We start from the raw sequence: 16,734 nt of genomic DNA, 5'->3' as shown, positions 1-16,734 counted from the left end.
GTTTCTATTAATGCTTCTTAGAGTGTGTTGGTGTATGTGTGTGTGAGTTGTGGGTCAGAGTTCATTTTGCTATTCACTTACAAGGTAGGTATTTTGTTGTGGTTTTGTTTTTGCTTTTGTTTTCTTTACATTGAGATTGCATTCTGGAGTTAAACACTAGCTATGGGTTAGTTAATATTTAGTTAGATTTATATTAATATTAAAGTTAAAATTACTTTAGTTAATAATACATTACATTTGATGTTGCCATACTCGTATTTAGGTTTAGTTTCTGCCATTTAGTACGAAATTTTATAGGACACATTCAGTTTTGCTTAGTAACTGCGGTAAAAACTCTCTTTAAAATGTTTGATATCGTTAGCTTTATCTTTATCCTTATGGTGTTCGGTTTTCTTTTTCTTTTTCGTTAATTTTGATCACTTCAGTCTTTCCAAAAAAGTAATACAACATCTCTGTGTGGGCTCTCTGTTTGAATCCGTCTTCGGGTTTTGCCTCTGCCAACATCTATGTACTTAGAAAATGTTCTGTCAAAATAGTTTTTTCATCTATCGCATAGTTCCATCTATAGTTTTGAATTTTAATTAACTTTATTTTATTTTGTTTTGTTCACGAGAAACTTCTTTCAGAAATTTCTGAATTTAATACGATACACGTAAACAAATATATATTTATATATATTTATGAAGATTTAATGTAAATTACTTTTGCCGGTTAGTTTCTTTAGGTTGATGTATATTTATGTACATATATCGGCGTAGTTTGCAGCTTCTGATTTCAACTCTGCCATTGATTCAGGACTGCGAGATCCGTTTGTGCATCGAAAATAAATACATTATCAATTATATATACATACTGAGCCATATAGACGACGTCTTGGACAACTTATGGATGGGAGGGAGAGACTTTTGCCGGACAGAGGGTGGAGTTCATATTCCGAGACATCGTGTAAACTTAGGCTTGGACGGTGTTAGTCAAATCAGAATACGCATTGTGGCTTAACCTCCAGTTACCTTAACCGAAACAGAACCTGTCGAAACTACCATCAGTCCCTAACGCTCTACGACTAACTACAAATTAATACTGTACAGGAATGCACGCCTCGTCCTTGCTGGGATAAATAATCGTGGTCTGTTAACGCGAAACTTAGAAGTACGACCCTAGCTACCCCTTCTCCTTGCCCGGGCCCACGCTCACGCCCAGGAGGTGCTCGCCGGCCATCAGGCCCGCCGGCTGGTGGGCATAGTTGCGGATCTGGTGCAGCGAGATCAGCTGGTTGGGGAACGCGTTGGCATTGTTCTGGTTCACGTTCTTGTTCGGGAAGCTGATGGCATCGTAGAGATAGGGCCGCTGGGCCATCGGATGGTGGCTCAGCGAATTTAGGTGCGGCGGCATGGAGTTGATCGGCGTGAAGGCCGAGTTGCTGGCGCTCTTGGCAATGGACGCTGCATCGTAGGGGCCCACGGCGCTGGGAGTCGAAACTGGAAAGAGGAAAAAAATGGAAAGCAAAGTCGAGGGTTACAATAATATTACCAAACAATTTTTAAGCTCCTCTGCCGTCGGAAAATTAAGTATAAAAATGATTTTAAAATTTCTTAAAAAAAAAGTGTTTTTAACTTAATAAAAATTATAAGAGCTCTCATAAAGGTTGAGTCAAGATTACGAGCAACCCAAAGAGCTTTAATATTATTTTTAAATCTCTCTTAAAATATATAAAGAGTGCATCTCTCACCTATATCCTCCCGCACTGGATCCGGCATGCGATGGTGCGTCTGCAGCTCCGTTCCGTGCCCATTGCTCTGGGCGCTGTTCGGCGCCGTCGGCTGGACGTAGTGCGCCTCCATGCCATGCTGCGGCGGCGGCTGCTGCTGCTGTGAATGATGGTGCTGTTGCTGCTGTTGTTGTTGCTGCTGCTGCTGTGGCGGGACATGTTGCTGCGGGGGCACTCCGTGCTGTGGATGATGATGATGGGCCTGTTGCTGCTGCTGCTGTTGTTGCTGCTGCTGTTGCTGCTGCTGCTGCTGTTGATGCATCACCTCCATGGCATTGGCGGCAGCGGCAGAGTCCGGACTCACCTTGGGCCAATAGCCATTATCGCTGGGCGCTATGGAAACGGGTGGAAGGCCCAGGTTATTGCGTTGGTGCTGAGCGGCTGCGGCGGCGGCGGCGGATTGGGTATTGGTGGGCGTCTGCTGAGGAGGTCCGTTGGCGGGATTGGCGGCAGCGGCAGCCGCTGCCAGGGCAGCTGCACTGCCCGGTACAATCGGTGGCCTCTTGTCCGTCCGCTCGGCGTGCTTCTGCATGTGCTTAGTCAGGTAGGTCTCCTGCGTGTAGGACTTGCCACAGTACTGACAGATGTGCGTCTTCAGGTGCTTGGACTCCTTGTGCTTGGGTATGTGCTCCAGGAGCGAGGGCTCGTCCGAGAAGCACTTGTAGCAGGAGTTGCACTTGAAGGGCTTATCCGTCTGGTGGCAGCGGGAGTGCGACTGCAGGTTCGAGAGCTGCGAGAAGGCCTTCTGGCAGCCGGGATGCCGGCACTTGTACGGTTTATCGCCCGTGTGCGTCCTGATGTGCTGTTGCAGGTGCGAGAGCTGCGTGAACTTGCGCTGGCAGATCTCGCAGCGGTACGGCTTGATGCCCAGGTGGATCCGCGTGTGCTGCGACAGATACGACGAGTTGGCGAACGCCTTTGAACACTGCGTGCACTTGTACGGCTTCGCCTCCCGCATATGGATTTGCGTGTGCAGCTGTAGGTCCGCCTTCGAGCTGAAGATCTGCGGAGAACAAATGTGGATATTTAAGTTTGGGTTAAAATTTAAAAGACTGAGTTCCTAGCTGGCTAGCTGCTGGCTGAACGAGTTCATTCATTATCAAACTGTTTCAGATTCTTCAGAAACCAGTTTAAAGTGTTAATGAAAAGTTACAATCAATTTAATTCTTCCCAAAAATGTTCTAACATAAATTTTTAATATTTAAACTTACATATCGCAAAAGTATTATATCCATTTTTTTTCTTACTCCCTATGAATGCTGAACTCAAGGATACAGTCCTCGCTAACCGGAAGATCAATGCGAACACTAACAACTCCTATAGCGAACCGAATAGGATTTATGATTTGTTTGTATATCATTTGTTTAAAGAAACCAATTGTCCTTAATACAAAAGCTTCCTAAGATTTGTATTCATTTTAATTTATAAAAACAAAAAACAAAGACTAGCATTGAGTACTAGATTTATACTTAATAAAATATCTCTTTTAAGGTGTAACTAAGTGAATATGAATGATTTATCAATCTCAGCTTGTTGGAAATTGAAATGATTAGTCAAAGTAATATTTGGTATTATATCCTGAAGGTTTTTGTAAGCTCAGGACTTCATTAGAAAAAGTTTATCCCAAAAAACACAAAAATATCTTATCACATTTGTTTTTGACATTGTAAATAAGAAATTAAATTAATTCAAACAAATTTAATATTGCTTTTGTGTTTAACTAAAGTCTCCTTTAGTTAATCAACAAATTCACCCACGCTCTGAACCATGTAACCACCTTGGTATCCTTTACGTCCAGCTGGGACATGTGATGCGGCGAACTAGTGGAGGAGGAGATACCGTTCCCGGATCCCGCTGTCGCTGCCACGACCCCAGTACCGCCAGCTCCAGCCCCAGCCCCAGTGACCGGATTCTGGGCATTCCTTTCGTTCAGCGTGGCATTTTGCATCCGGATGCCGCCATTGTCTACGCTGTTGCTGGTCACGACGATGTGCTGGTTGGGATTGGGATAAATACGCGACTTTCGGCCCCTGGTGGAGCCAGTGGGTGCCGTTCCGGTGGCGGTGACGGCGCCCGAGGAGCTGCCGCTGCTGCTGCTGACCACCGCCTCGTTGACATGCTTCTGGGTGCTGCTCACCGGTCCGCTGGCCACCGTCGCAGAGGTGACGCTACTTTCCAGGTTCGTGATGCTCGGCTTCGAGTCTGGAACCAAGTGGTACTGGTGCTGTTGCTGCTGCGGATGGGGATGCGGATGCTGTTGCTGCTGTTGTTGCTGCTGGTGCGCTGGGTGGGACTGCTGCTGGGGCTGCTGGCTGTAGCTGAGGACGGAGTTCCGCAGATCCGCCGTGTTGGAGAAGACGCTCAGGGGACCCAGGGCGACGCGCTCGTTCAGACTGTTCCGCAGGTGGTCGATGGACCTGTGCACGGCGTGCGAGTAGTCCCCGCCGGCGGGCGGTATCTCCCCGATCAGCGGTGAGTTGTGGTGGTAGTCGAGGCCACCGCCTATCGGACGGTACTCGATCAGACGGCCCTCCATTTGGCTGCTTATTAAATCCAATTTGGCTTTCTAGATTCCTCTCAGTCCTCGCACTTTATGATTTTAGGTTAATGTTTTCAGTATTTGATTTCTTTCACTTTTGATTTCTGAAGTTTTCGTATAGATGTATTAATTATTATTATTTTTATTTAATTGAGGAGATTTTATTTAGTGAATTTACTTGATATTGCTTTCAAGGCGTAGTTTAAGACGAATACCGTGCGTATGCGTAACTTTTAAACTTGGTTTTAATTACTTTTACTTTGATTTCTAAAGTTTTCACATAGATTTATTATTATTTATTATTATTTATATTTAGTCAAACATATTTTATTTACTGAATTTGGGAGAGTTTTAGATTTTATGTTCGTTTTAAATATACAGTTCAAGAAGAATACCGGGCGTATGCGTAATTTTTGGATTTTGTGTTGATAAATTTTAGTTTGATTTCTGAAGTTTTTATACAGATTTATAATTTATTATTATTGTTTTTATAAATAATAATGAATTTGGGTAAACTTTTAGCCTTGATATTGTTTTCAAGGAGTAGTTCACGAAAATTATGGGGCGTATACGTAATATTTGACCGTAGATCAGGGATTTAGTGTTTAGATTTTACGGAGACTTCTTTATTTTAATTTTTTTATGGTTTAGAAACGTTATGCTTCGCAAGTTGCAGTATCATTAAATTGTAAAGCCAAAAATCGTTTCAGATATGTCCTTCTTCTCAGATCTTATTAAGGGCAAACTGTCTTTTGATTTTCCCAAAAGAAATATTTTTCTTTTATAGCTTCTTGAAATAATTGTATTGGCCATAACAATGTTAACTGGATTTTCAAACACAATTCTCCAGTCAGCAAATCCTTTCCAGAATTCCACCTAGTTTAGCGTTTAATGAATGCCAAAGCAACAATTTGCGGAATAGAATAAAATTGCTGGAACTACGCGGACGCTTGAGCGCTTTGTTGACATTCTGCCACAACTGCCAAAGCCAATATTAAATAAAGGGGGAATAACAAAAACGGAGCTCAGCTGAAAACCTGCGAGACGAGACCGCAAAAACGCTTTGGTCCCGACTGACTGCACCGTCGAGCCGGAAAAGCGACTTTTTGTCTTCGCTTTTGTTGTCCTAAATCTAACGCCATTTTTTTGTCGCAAATTTTACTTTTTATTTTGCATTTTCAATTGCTACGCCTGTTCACAATTTTTTTCTTATCCCCCGTTAACGTTTTTTCGCGCGACAGGAATATTTTTTCGCCACGATTTTCAGCGCTCTCCGCTTTTCCGTTTTCTATTTTCTATGCATTCCTCTTTTTGGTCCGACTTCGATTAGATTTTTTTCTATATATTTGTATAAATGCCTGCCGCTGCTTTTTCAGTTTCCCTCCCCAGTTTGCTATACATATATATATTTTTTTTCGGTTAGACAGTCATTCAGGCGCAGACATGCCGCAGACATCCTGTGGAATTTTCCAGGTGAAAGTCCTCGATGGTATTTTTTGCCCTGCTGCTTTTATTGTATTTGAAATGCTCCAATTTGAGATTTTCTATTTCTAAACGCGACAAATTATTCATTCATGGTTTGAGCGTTGTGTTTGTACTAACGTGATGTTCGTGTGGCTGTTTTTCATCTTGTTTTTATTAGTTAGTTTAGATAGCAGCTGATGCGCAGCATTGGCCTTGAATTGCATTTTTGTGGGTTAGATTTTCCGATTCGGAAAAATGACGACTAAAAAATAGATTTGTCAACACTTTTCGCGTGTGTTTACTCTGGCTTCGATCGAACATTTTGTGGTTTGGGCTTTAATTACGGAATTAACACATTCCTGATTAACGAATTATTTATGAAATTGATATGTAAGAGTTGAGAGGTCTCCGAGATTTAATTGACATGACAATCGGCCGCGGAATGCCGTTGAAATGCGAATTGAATTTAAATGAGGATTCTGCTCGCGGGTCCTTTTAATTTATTTTTAATAAATGGATTCCCATCGGCTGTGTTAAGGTGACAGTAACTTCTAGCCAAGTGATCTATGGCCATTATGGAGCACATTTCTCATTTCCACACAAAAGGATATATAGAGAAATGTGTGTACCCACACCTGCCATTGCCAGCCAGGTGGTGTGATATCCTTTTCCCCTTACTGGTTAGCTAAATATTGACGTTTTTTGATGCAAGCATTTAATTTATATAGAAGACTGAACAAACATTCTGCATAGGCGTGTACATAAGAGGATTGCACATAATGTAAAGATGAAATAAAAATGAAAAACTGAACAAAATCACAAACAAAAGGCAAAAAAAGGAAAAAAATATATTAAAAACTGGGGAAATATGATGCTCTGTCTGTGTTTGCATTTGCAATCGGGCCGAGTTTGGGTTGGTTTTTCATATGCTGGCTCGGGACAGCGGGGGGGCTGTTTTCCGTTTGTGTTAATGCGTAGTTTGGGCTTTTAACTAATTAACATTTAGCGGTTTGGCAATATTTTCGCCCGGCTCTCCAGGCGCATTACCTCACACATTGCGGGGGATGTTATTAATTGAAAATTGTGTAAAAAGTTCTGCGCGCTCTTTTATTATTCATAATTCGCTGTTGTTGCTGTATGTTTTTGTTAAATTTTTTGTTGTTTAATTCTGATTAATGCATTTTTCACACCGCTCTTTAGGTTTTTGTATTAACTCGTCCAGAATCACAAAAATATTTCGCTTTTTTTTCGTCAGTTGATGAAAAATGCATTGCCCGATGTTATGCGATATAATTTTAATAATTTTTTCTTTGTGTCCGCCTTTTTTACATGACCAGTTTCTTATGCATTTTAATGATATTTAATTTCACGTTTTGCCATCGGAGTTTGTTTTGTCTGCCTGTTTGCACTAATCATTAATTAATTTCACATCACTTAAAATATGCAATTAATATTATGTGAGCTTGGCGTAATTAAAAATTATGAGTTCAGCCTATTAGAAGTCTACGCCCGGGGATCCGTTATGCGATGTTGACGCCGCGCTAGTCTTTGATTAACTGATCGGAGGTCCCCATGATTTCTGACCTCATCAGCCGAAAGCAGGAGGGCATCTGTTCCTCGTCGGATCGAAGCGATTAATACCCCGAAATCTCACTCTGGCGGTGGCCCCAGGATCTTCTCAGCATATCGGGTGTCGAGGTCCCGGAAAACCAGCCTGCTGGACCAGCCCCGAATCAGGTGTTTCGAGCTGCCCAATTAACTTCAGGCTGATTGGTTCAGATCCACTCGAGGCTCGAATCAGTCCAGTCAAGCGGAAAAGTCTTTGGTCAGCGAGCTTTTGGAAATGTGGTTTGGCTTGAGAAAGTGGACCTGACAGGTCAGCGGGTTTTCTGATTTTGATTAGGATCATCAATTGAAAACTAATGACAAACCAGCGAACTTGCGGATCACAGAATAAAATCAAATCATTTTGTGTTATTAATGTAGAAATGTAATGTTTTATGGCAATTTCTTTATTTATTTAGTAGTAGATTTGTATTAGAAATGTTTCCCAACTGACAATTTCACACTTTAAGAAGTATTTCAGCATAAAAAGTAAACTCCAAGAAGCAACGAAAATTAGTATATTAAATATAAAATATTTATGAAACTGTTTAAAATATGGAAAAATGTAACAGAATTCTTGAAAATAAAATAAATACAATAAAAAATTAATTCTTGATTTGCTTAAAATCTTTTGGAAATTTCGAATTTATAACTATGATTTCATGGCAAATATTTGTTAAAGTATTTTTTAAAATATTGGTGAAATTTTCTCTGACAAACTGATTAAAAAATCTACATAATACCTTAGTCCTCACTCTGAATTCGACTAAAATGAATAATAAACGAATCTATTACTAAACCGTTTATTAAAAAAAAAATCTAGTATCTAATAACTTAATTCAAGACTACTATTTCTTTAATAACCCCGAAAACTTTTGGACTTTCATATTGAAAACACTTTAAATTATATATTAATCATTAGGTTAAAATCTAATACTCCTTTTTAATTATAATTTAGAAATCAGTTTAAAATTTCAGCAAATAATTTTGTATGTTGTGGAAATAATAAACAAAAGAAAGGGAAAACTGAAATTGCTGATAAATAATTCAAGACAAAAAAAGGGTCCTTTAGCTCTTGGCGATTAATTTGTGCTCCTTAAAGGTAAAGATTTTGTGGACTTAAGCAAAGGGCAGATTCTAACAATTCAAATCACAGAAAGTTGAACTCCAAACCGTACAGAATGCGTAATTAAATTTTTTATTAGAAACTTGTATTTATAAAGTCATTATTTAATAAACCATTATGTCCTCTTGCTCTTGGCTTTCAATTTAAGTTTGTAAATTCATATTTGTCAATCGAATTTATTGCGGGAAATCCTTTGTTGACACGCAAGTGGCGAGCGTTGCTTTGACCTTGATATTGAACACAAGGAACAGCTGATATGCTGTGCGAACACACACACTCTCACACTGTCGACCGGCGAAGAACATTTATTATTTATATGTAAAGCTCCCAAACACACTTCACACACACACACACACACACACACACACTTTTGCTGGGGCAAAACAATGCCAGCTGTGCTTGGCTTTTCTTCCTCGGAGTTTTCCGCACGTGACCAAGAAAAGCCGCGTATCCTTAAGATACTCGCACACCGACACGCACACACATCTATTTTTTTCTTGGCCAACAATAAATAAACACATACACACAGACACTCTAAGGGGCAGCCGGAAAGCGTCTAAAAAGCGCGCACACGTACACGTTCCACCGGAAACGGAAGCGGAAACCGAGACCAAGTCAAGAAAAACCCAATGTTGTGTGTGTGTGTATGTGTGCGATTTCTCTGTTTTTCTTTTTGTTGCTGTGGCCTACGAGTATTTTTTACGCTTTCCTTGCGGCTGAGATACTTTTTCTTTCCCTGGCGGCGGCGAAGGCGTTTTTCCGAAGACGTTTTTCGTGATGTTTTCGTGTTGTTATTTCGCTGACGCCGCACGGTCAGTGGTATTAGTAACGGCAATAGTGTTAGTGCCAGTGCCAGTGTGCGAGGACATCTCAAGGAACATGTTGCGCACGGAGAAAAAACACGGAGCAGACTGAACGGTCTTGGCCAGCGTGCCGCCGTCGAGAGCACGATCCGTCACCAATGTAAAAACTCAACTAAAGCGATGATGAAAAAATCTGAAACAATATATTTTTGGGGGGCGAGCCACGCACACAAACACAGATGCACGGGCGGCGACGCAGCATCGACAGGCAGGCAGGCAGGCAGGCAGGCGGCAGACAGACAAAGCGCGCACTAACACCACGGCGGCAATTTCAAAACGCAGCGGCAGAGTGGGTCCTGCCTGCTCTCTGTGTGTGTGGGAGGCTGTGGGCCTGGCTTACTAAAGGCCGCCGCCGCCGGCCGACACACACCGACACACACAGGCGGTAACTTCGCAGCAGCAGCGCTAAAAAAAAAGCATGGAAAACACAACAAAAACCGAAAAAATATTCAAACGCACACAGGGAAAAGAAGGAAAAGGAAAAAAAGTTTTCGGTTGCATAGGCGGCGGGCGGCGGGCGGTTGACGTCGCAGTTGGCTGCTCTGCTGGCGCTATTCAAATGCTGCGACGCCGGCAGCGCTGCCACCTGCCAGCAGCAGCAGCAGCAATAACAACAACAACAAAAGCAATGCCAACATTGACCCAAACTCAAAGTCCTCAAAAAAAAAAAAGGAAAAAATGGAAGGGGGGGGGTAGGATAGGGGAGGGGGCCTCTAAAAAACGCGGAAAAAAATTGTGTAAAAAATAAAGGGGAATTTTTTGCGCCGGCGACAAACCCACGCACACCATAGCCCGTATATATGTATGTACACATACAGTACACTCACTAACACAGACGCATTGGACATTTTTTCGCTGTTAGCCTTTGCCGCCCCAAATATCCTGTCTGCCCCAGCCCAGTGTCCTTTTTTTTTTTTGCATTTTGTTTTGTTCGACTTTGATGCGAACGTACTTGTTTTTTGTTTTTGCTATTTTCTTTTTTTTTTTAATTTTTATTGCGCAAGCGAGAGGTCCAGCTAAGTGTGAGAGTGAAAGAGATAGCGGTGACTTTGCCATTTGTGTTTGCATTTTGTTTTTGCTATTTATTTGTTGTCACTGTTCAGCAGTTAACAACAATTATTTCAACTGCAAATTATAGAATTAATCAAAGCGGGGCAGCAGTTTAGTAATTAACCAATATTTTAGCGAAAAGATGCAACAACAACAACAACAACGACGAAGGCAGAGATTAATGGCTAGCGCCGCGATGTAGGCAACTGTTTTTGGTGGTCGCCTCATTTCTGTGGTTGCGCTTTCTAGCACTCAATCAGTCTGACATGGGCTACCAAGCTAAAAAAAAAGAAAAATTCCCAAAAAAATAAAGGAAATGCGAGAAAGGGGAAGCACACCTCGGGGCAGCAAGGATAAAGAGGAGGGAGATAGGCAGCAGCCTCCGCCCTGACCTAAGCCACCGCGTTGGCTTAACTGCCAGCAGCAACCACCTCACATTCAACCACCCCCACTCCGGGGAAGTCCCCCCTTCAATACCAGCCCCACCTTTCGCACCCATTCCTGCACTCCACCACACACCGCCTCCCCTCCTGGCCTGCTCTGCTGCCATCGTCGACGCTCGTCTGCTGCTGCTGCTGCTGCTGATATTTCTAAGTTCTTTTTTTCGCATTGCAACCTTGCCTCAACTCTCTTTTTCGCTCGGCATTTTTTTCCCAGCATTTTTTCCATTTCCATTCGCTGTGCATTTTTTCTCTCGGCCGCCCCTCTTTCGCATTTCTTTTTTTTTTTTTTAGTCGTCCGGATTTTTTTCCTGCCACAGGAAATAAATTTTTTCCTTTCCATATCGCGCCATCTCGCTTGCACCTTGTGCATTTTGACCCCCGTTTTGCAAAACACAATCGACGTTTTTTTTATTTGGTTTATTTTTTTATTTGCAAGCATTTCCCCACCGACCCTCAACTGATATTGCTTTTGCTGTTGCATTTGCCTTTGTATTTTCGCTTTTAGATTTTGTTTTTTAGGTTCTTTTTTTTAAGGGAGAAAGAGAGGGGCTGAGAAAGAAAGAGGAGAAATGTTAAAAAATAGCAGAGTTGCCATTGAAAAATACAATTTATTATAAATTGTTGTTTTTTAGAGTGAAACTAGAATTGGGTTAGACGAATGACGGTTGAGATGTTGTTTTATTGAAATTTAAAGGGGATTTTTAGATAATTGAGCAATTAAAGCACTCATAAATAAAAAATATAAATTGTAGATTTACTTTTAATAATAAAAATGAATTTATTCCAACAAAAAGAAATATATATATACTTATATATATATATATATTTAAGAGCCGTCTTTTGATACTATTTTTTTAGTGGGATTTTAGTTTAATGAAATTTTTTACAAAAAGAAACACTTTTCGAAAATCTGTACATTTTTGTGATATATTTTTTTTTAGCAAAACATTAAAAAATATATTTAACTAATCGCTTCTGAAAATCATTCTAGATAAAGTCCCTTAAATAACAATCTGTGACTTCTTCATTTAGCCCCAAATATTCTCAATAAATTCCGCTACACTGCCCAACAAAGTGTTCGCCTGCAATAGCATTTTTTGTTCAAGTTTTGTGTGTGAAAAATTAAGTATCACCACGTGGCAACACTGTCAACGTGCTTTGATGCCATTTTTTCGCACTCGTTTTTGTCCAATTCTCGTCGTTCGGCTTTGCTTTTCCTCCTTTTTTTTTTGCGTTTTGTTGCATGTTTTGTTGGATGTCCAAACATTTTTTATGCTGTTTTGTTGTGTGTTTCTGTTTTTTTGAATACGCAACGCACCGGACAGTCACACACACACACAGATCGGAAAACATATACACATACATACGGGCGCAACATAAAAAGTGCAAAAAAGCATTTTTGGAATTGGTGTTGAGGGTGTGGGTTTGCATGGGCTTATTGCGATGCGTGACTCGTATTTGTGGACTTTGAATACAAACAAAACAGGCATCCTCACACACACACTTGCAGTGGCAGATAGAAACCCATACAAGTGCAATTATGAATACTACATACACACACACACACACAGCGAGAGAGAGACACACTCTCACTCAGAGCTCTATATATGTTCATTTCAATACGCATTAATAACTACGAATTCAATGTGGCAACCATCCTTTCAGGACCTCAGCCCACTCAGCCCACTCACACTATCTCAAAAGCCCAAACACACATACACACACATACAACAACGCCGCGGCGTCACTGCAGCTGACGCCTAAAAAACGACTACGAAAAAGTACAAAAATCAAATTTCCCGTTCTGTTCGTTAATTTTTCTGCCACTGCCGCTGCTTTTCATCTGAAATTGAAAAGCGCCCCGATTATTTTCCGCTTTTCGAGACTCTTAATTTTCAAAAATTAAATACTTTAAATATTTTAAAGCAGAATAATGGCCCATTATCCCAGCACGAAGATCACTCACTGGCAGTCAATAAACTCCCACAAACAGAAATTTATACCCCAAAAACTCACTCCGCTAAGCTTCTAATTCTTTTATTTTCTCGCTACAAGGTTTTTTGTGTTTTTCCAACACCATATAGATTCAACATTTTCGCTTTTTGACGTGCTGCGTTCTCGCTTCACATCAACCGGCTGCGTTTTTTCGTGGCACATTTTTGCTGGTTGCATTCTAGTATGTCTGGTGGCCGCAAAACGATTTTTCCATGAATTTTTCATCCATTTAGCGTCGCCATTGAGCCATTTTCGGTGCGCTTAGAATTCATTGATACTTTAGCAAATTGTTTTTTCAGCTTCATTTTGTAGGATCTCTTTGGTTTTTGGGATTTTTCGTTCGTATCGTGACATTGAATCTCTGCCTGACATACAACTCTTCAGAGTAGCGGCTTAAGAGAAGTTTGATTGTTTATTGTTTACTTTATTTTTGTTTTATTTAAGGTATGCAGGTTCCATTGGACACTATTGTTTTGGGTTTTGTTTCACAAAATCCAAATAACTTGTAGGATCAAGTAAGTTAATTTACACATTAATCTAAAGTATAAAGACATACAATATTTTACCTTAAAATTTCAATTGAAACTATTTAAGTAATCTAATTTTTGATACATAAAGAAAGAAAATCTTAAAGCCTTTGCTTTTTACATAAAGTAAAGATATATGTAGTGTAATGAATTAATAAAAAAACTTAAAAACTTAACAATTTCAACTCCATCTGATTAACTAGAAATTTCTAATCTCAGTGAGTCTTTTGGTTTGTGTAATAACAAAATGTGACAAGTTACAGTGGGCCCTGGTTAAGTTGTGCTGCTCGGAGCAACTTGGATTCAGCAGTTTCACCTGATTCCAAACAAATCGGCAGTCTAAATAAACATTAGCGATAAATATTCCAAGAAACAAGGCGACAATTTCTAAGCCTCTGACTCAATACGAGGCAGTGGCGCTTCGGAAATCGCTCCAAGTGACAAGGGAAAGAAAACAGCTGAATCAATCGGCGATAATCGGCTTCTGGATTCGAGGAGGTTCGAGAAGCGACGCCGTCCCAGTCCGCGTTTAGTCGCCTCCGGATTGCTCAACCATGCAGAACAAGATGCGGCTACTGCGGGAGTATAGCTCCTACGATGATCTCAGCGCACACTTCCGGATGTACGGGTCACAGTCCCTGGATTCGCTGCAGGATCATGTGGACATGAACCCCAGCGGCAGCGATGGCCTGTCCACCGAGGGACTCGACTACTACCCCACCTGCGCCCAGTCGCACTCTGGCCTGTTAAGGGAGCACAATTTCAAGCTAAAGTCCTACTACTACAACGTGGGTCATTGCGTGCACTGTCGGAAGCGGTGAGTCCTCATGCACTTAGGTCATTATCCTTGCAGAGGGTTCAAGTCCCATCTCCTTGCAGGATCCGCTTTGCCATGGCCAGTCTGCGTTGCCGGTCGTGTCCACTCCGCTGCCACATAGCCTGCTCCCGTCAGCTAACGGTGAACTGCATCCCGCAGCCACAGATAACCACAAAGCGGGGCAATCTCAGCGATTACGCGCCTCGGGTGGCGCCCATGGTGCCAGCCCTCATAGTCCACTGCGTGACAGAGGTGGAGGCCCGAGGCCTGCAACAGGAGGGACTCTACCGCGTTTCCTCGACGCGGGAGAAGTGCAAGCGCCTGCGGCAGAAGCTGATCCGGGGCAAGTCCACACCGCATCTGGGCAACAAGGACATACACACGTTGTGCTGCTGCGTGAAGGAGTTCCTGCGGCAGCTGATCCACCCCCTGATACCTATCTACCATCGCAGGGATTTCGAGGAGGCGACGCACCTGGAGGATCCGCTGGCGGTGGAGGAGGCGGTCTATCTGGCCGTCCAGGACCTGCAGCAGGCCCACAGGGACACGCTGGCCTACCTGATGCTTCACTGGCAGCGAGTGGCCGACAGCCCGCCCGTCCGAATGACGGTCAACAATCTGGCCGTGATCTTTGCCCCCACTCTCTTTGGAGATCTAGATTTGAACCTGGTAAATGTGGTTGTATGGCAGCAGGTGCTGAAGGTGTTGCTTCTCCTGCCATCTGATTTCTGGGCTCAATTTCTGGAGGTGCACCCTGTACCCTCACCCATGGGCAGCACCTGTGACTACGAGGAGCACTACAGACAACGGCCCTGGGAGCACTCATCCAACCTGCGCTGGAGCTCCTTCAAGACCTACTTTAGATCTATGGTAATATGATGGTTAAATATTACTCTTTCTGGCTTTCTGTTTTTAATTTTAACTAAAGTAAATTAAAGTTTTTTATTTATATATTGTGTCATATGTGATTCAGAAGAAGGAATGCACAGAATTCTGATGAATAATTTGAATGTCTTTGTCACTTTATTTCCTTGAGTGCAAAAGCCAGAAAGATCTTTCAAGTAGGGGCTTACTAATGCCTTTTATTTTAGGTAAACCTCAGCAGCACCCACTTGTAGAGAAAGGCAATTGACTGAAGAGTTGGATACTGATCATGTATGTAGAGCACTTGCAGTCCAAGGAATGATTTACAAATTCGGCCCTGCTTTAAACGTTTTTTTTATATGATTTTCACTTAAGTTATATACAGTATTAGGTTACCATAAATGTTAATAAATTAAGTTCATCAAGAATTTTGACAATTGTTGACAATTTGATCGATGAAAACCCTTATGAAATCTGAAAAATAAAATTGCAAAAATTGTTTTCTTTAGGGCACGTCTAGAAAGAATCGCCTTTTGGTGCTGATTATATATATTCTTGATTTATAGGGATTGGAAATGACTCCTTTACTGCTTAGCATGTTCCTGACTAAAATGATAATACCCTGCAAGGGTAAAAAAACTATTCTCCCACATTTATTAATAGAAATTAAGTCTCATTTTTTTAGAGAATACTTTTCAATATATATTAATACGGTTTATTCTTCTCAAATTTCATAAAATATACAATAAGTTCAACTATTATATTTAAACTCAAAAATTAGAAAAATACTAAATAATATTTTAAAAAATTCGTTGTAAAAATACAAGTAAAAAAACATTTACCAAAGTCCAATTAATCATTTTTAATAGCTTTTCTGCCCAAAGGCCTGAGCCGTAAGCCATTCTTAATTTTTCGCTTGACGAAGATTTACTTTATCACCCATCAAATATCATTTTTTTTGGCAATTTTAATATTACATATTGGACTACTAAAATATATAGAAAAAAGAGCGACTTGAAACCGTTTTCGCACTGCATAAATAATATATCATGGCCCGAAGCGACGTAATGACTATATATTTTGAATATTGAAACATTAATACATATTTTTAATTGAATTTCCAGTTTTTTTCCGGAAAACATTGATTAATTCCCAGCCGTAGAAAGGTGTGTAAAAAATTAATAATTTCCATTTGCCATATTTATGTTTCTTTGAAGCGTAAACCAAAGCACAAAGTAAAATATTTTGCCACGTATGCGAACATAAATAAGTTAAAGCGCCAAGAAAAAAGTTTTAGCGTTTTAAAAACAATTTGGTGAGTGGCAGCTCAACAAAAAAATTGCGGGGCCATTAAATGCAAAAAACTGGCCAGGAGGAGAGCAGGGCCAGAGCAGGGCAAAACAAAACACTCGAATGCACTGGACGAGTGCATAAATAGACCCATACTTCCCCCACTCCCTCTCTCTATACCAATATATGGTCGGGAATAATGTATAATACTATGCAATCGAAAATAAACACAAAGCGAGATAGCAGCAGAGTGTGCGAGGAGAGCGGTCAGCGGACGGCAATGCGCTCCTGTTGCTAACCGCTAAAAAATGGCAAGTGGGCTGCAATTGTTGCAGCTCCCACCGCTTCGGCAGCTGCAGGGCGACACGTTAACGCCGGCGTTA

The 16,734-nt window shown here is 41.2% G+C and overlaps 2 protein-coding genes across 3 annotated transcripts in view; one reads left to right on the top strand and one right to left on the bottom strand.

Moving 5' to 3' along the window:
• Positions 1-167: 167 nt before the first annotated feature.
• rn (rotund) overlaps positions 168-16,734 on the bottom strand; it is a 31,804-nt gene continuing 15,237 nt past the window's right edge. The window contains exons 1-3 of one of the 2 annotated variants that reach the window (XM_070287290.1): positions 3,546-4,358; positions 1,730-2,771; positions 168-1,478 (exon numbers count right to left, since the gene is read on the bottom strand). In XM_070287290.1, the coding sequence (XP_070143391.1) occupies positions 1,162-1,478; positions 1,730-2,771; positions 3,546-4,304 (2,118 nt within the window). In that variant the 5' untranslated portion in view covers positions 4,305-4,358 and the 3' untranslated portion in view covers positions 168-1,161. Of the gene's footprint in view, positions 1,479-1,729; positions 2,772-3,545; positions 4,359-16,734 lie in introns of those variants that run through there. The other variant, XM_017182100.3, reaches the window with a different exon arrangement.
• On the top strand, positions 13,615-15,477 carry RacGAP84C (Rac GTPase activating protein at 84C). The gene is made up of 3 exons (XM_017182103.3): positions 13,615-14,197; positions 14,260-15,067; positions 15,289-15,477. Exons 1-3 carry the CDS (start codon positions 13,935-13,937, stop codon positions 15,313-15,315), a joined length of 1,098 nt encoding a protein of 365 aa, XP_017037592.1. The 5' UTR covers positions 13,615-13,934; the 3' UTR covers positions 15,316-15,477.

This window comes from Drosophila kikkawai, chromosome 3R, assembly GCF_030179895.1.
Source record: "Drosophila kikkawai strain 14028-0561.14 chromosome 3R, DkikHiC1v2, whole genome shotgun sequence".
Classification (NCBI taxonomy): Eukaryota; Metazoa; Arthropoda; class Insecta; order Diptera; family Drosophilidae; genus Drosophila; species Drosophila kikkawai.
The sequence above is the reverse complement of the archived record's forward strand: the minus strand, read 5'-3'. Positions and strand labels throughout refer to the sequence as shown.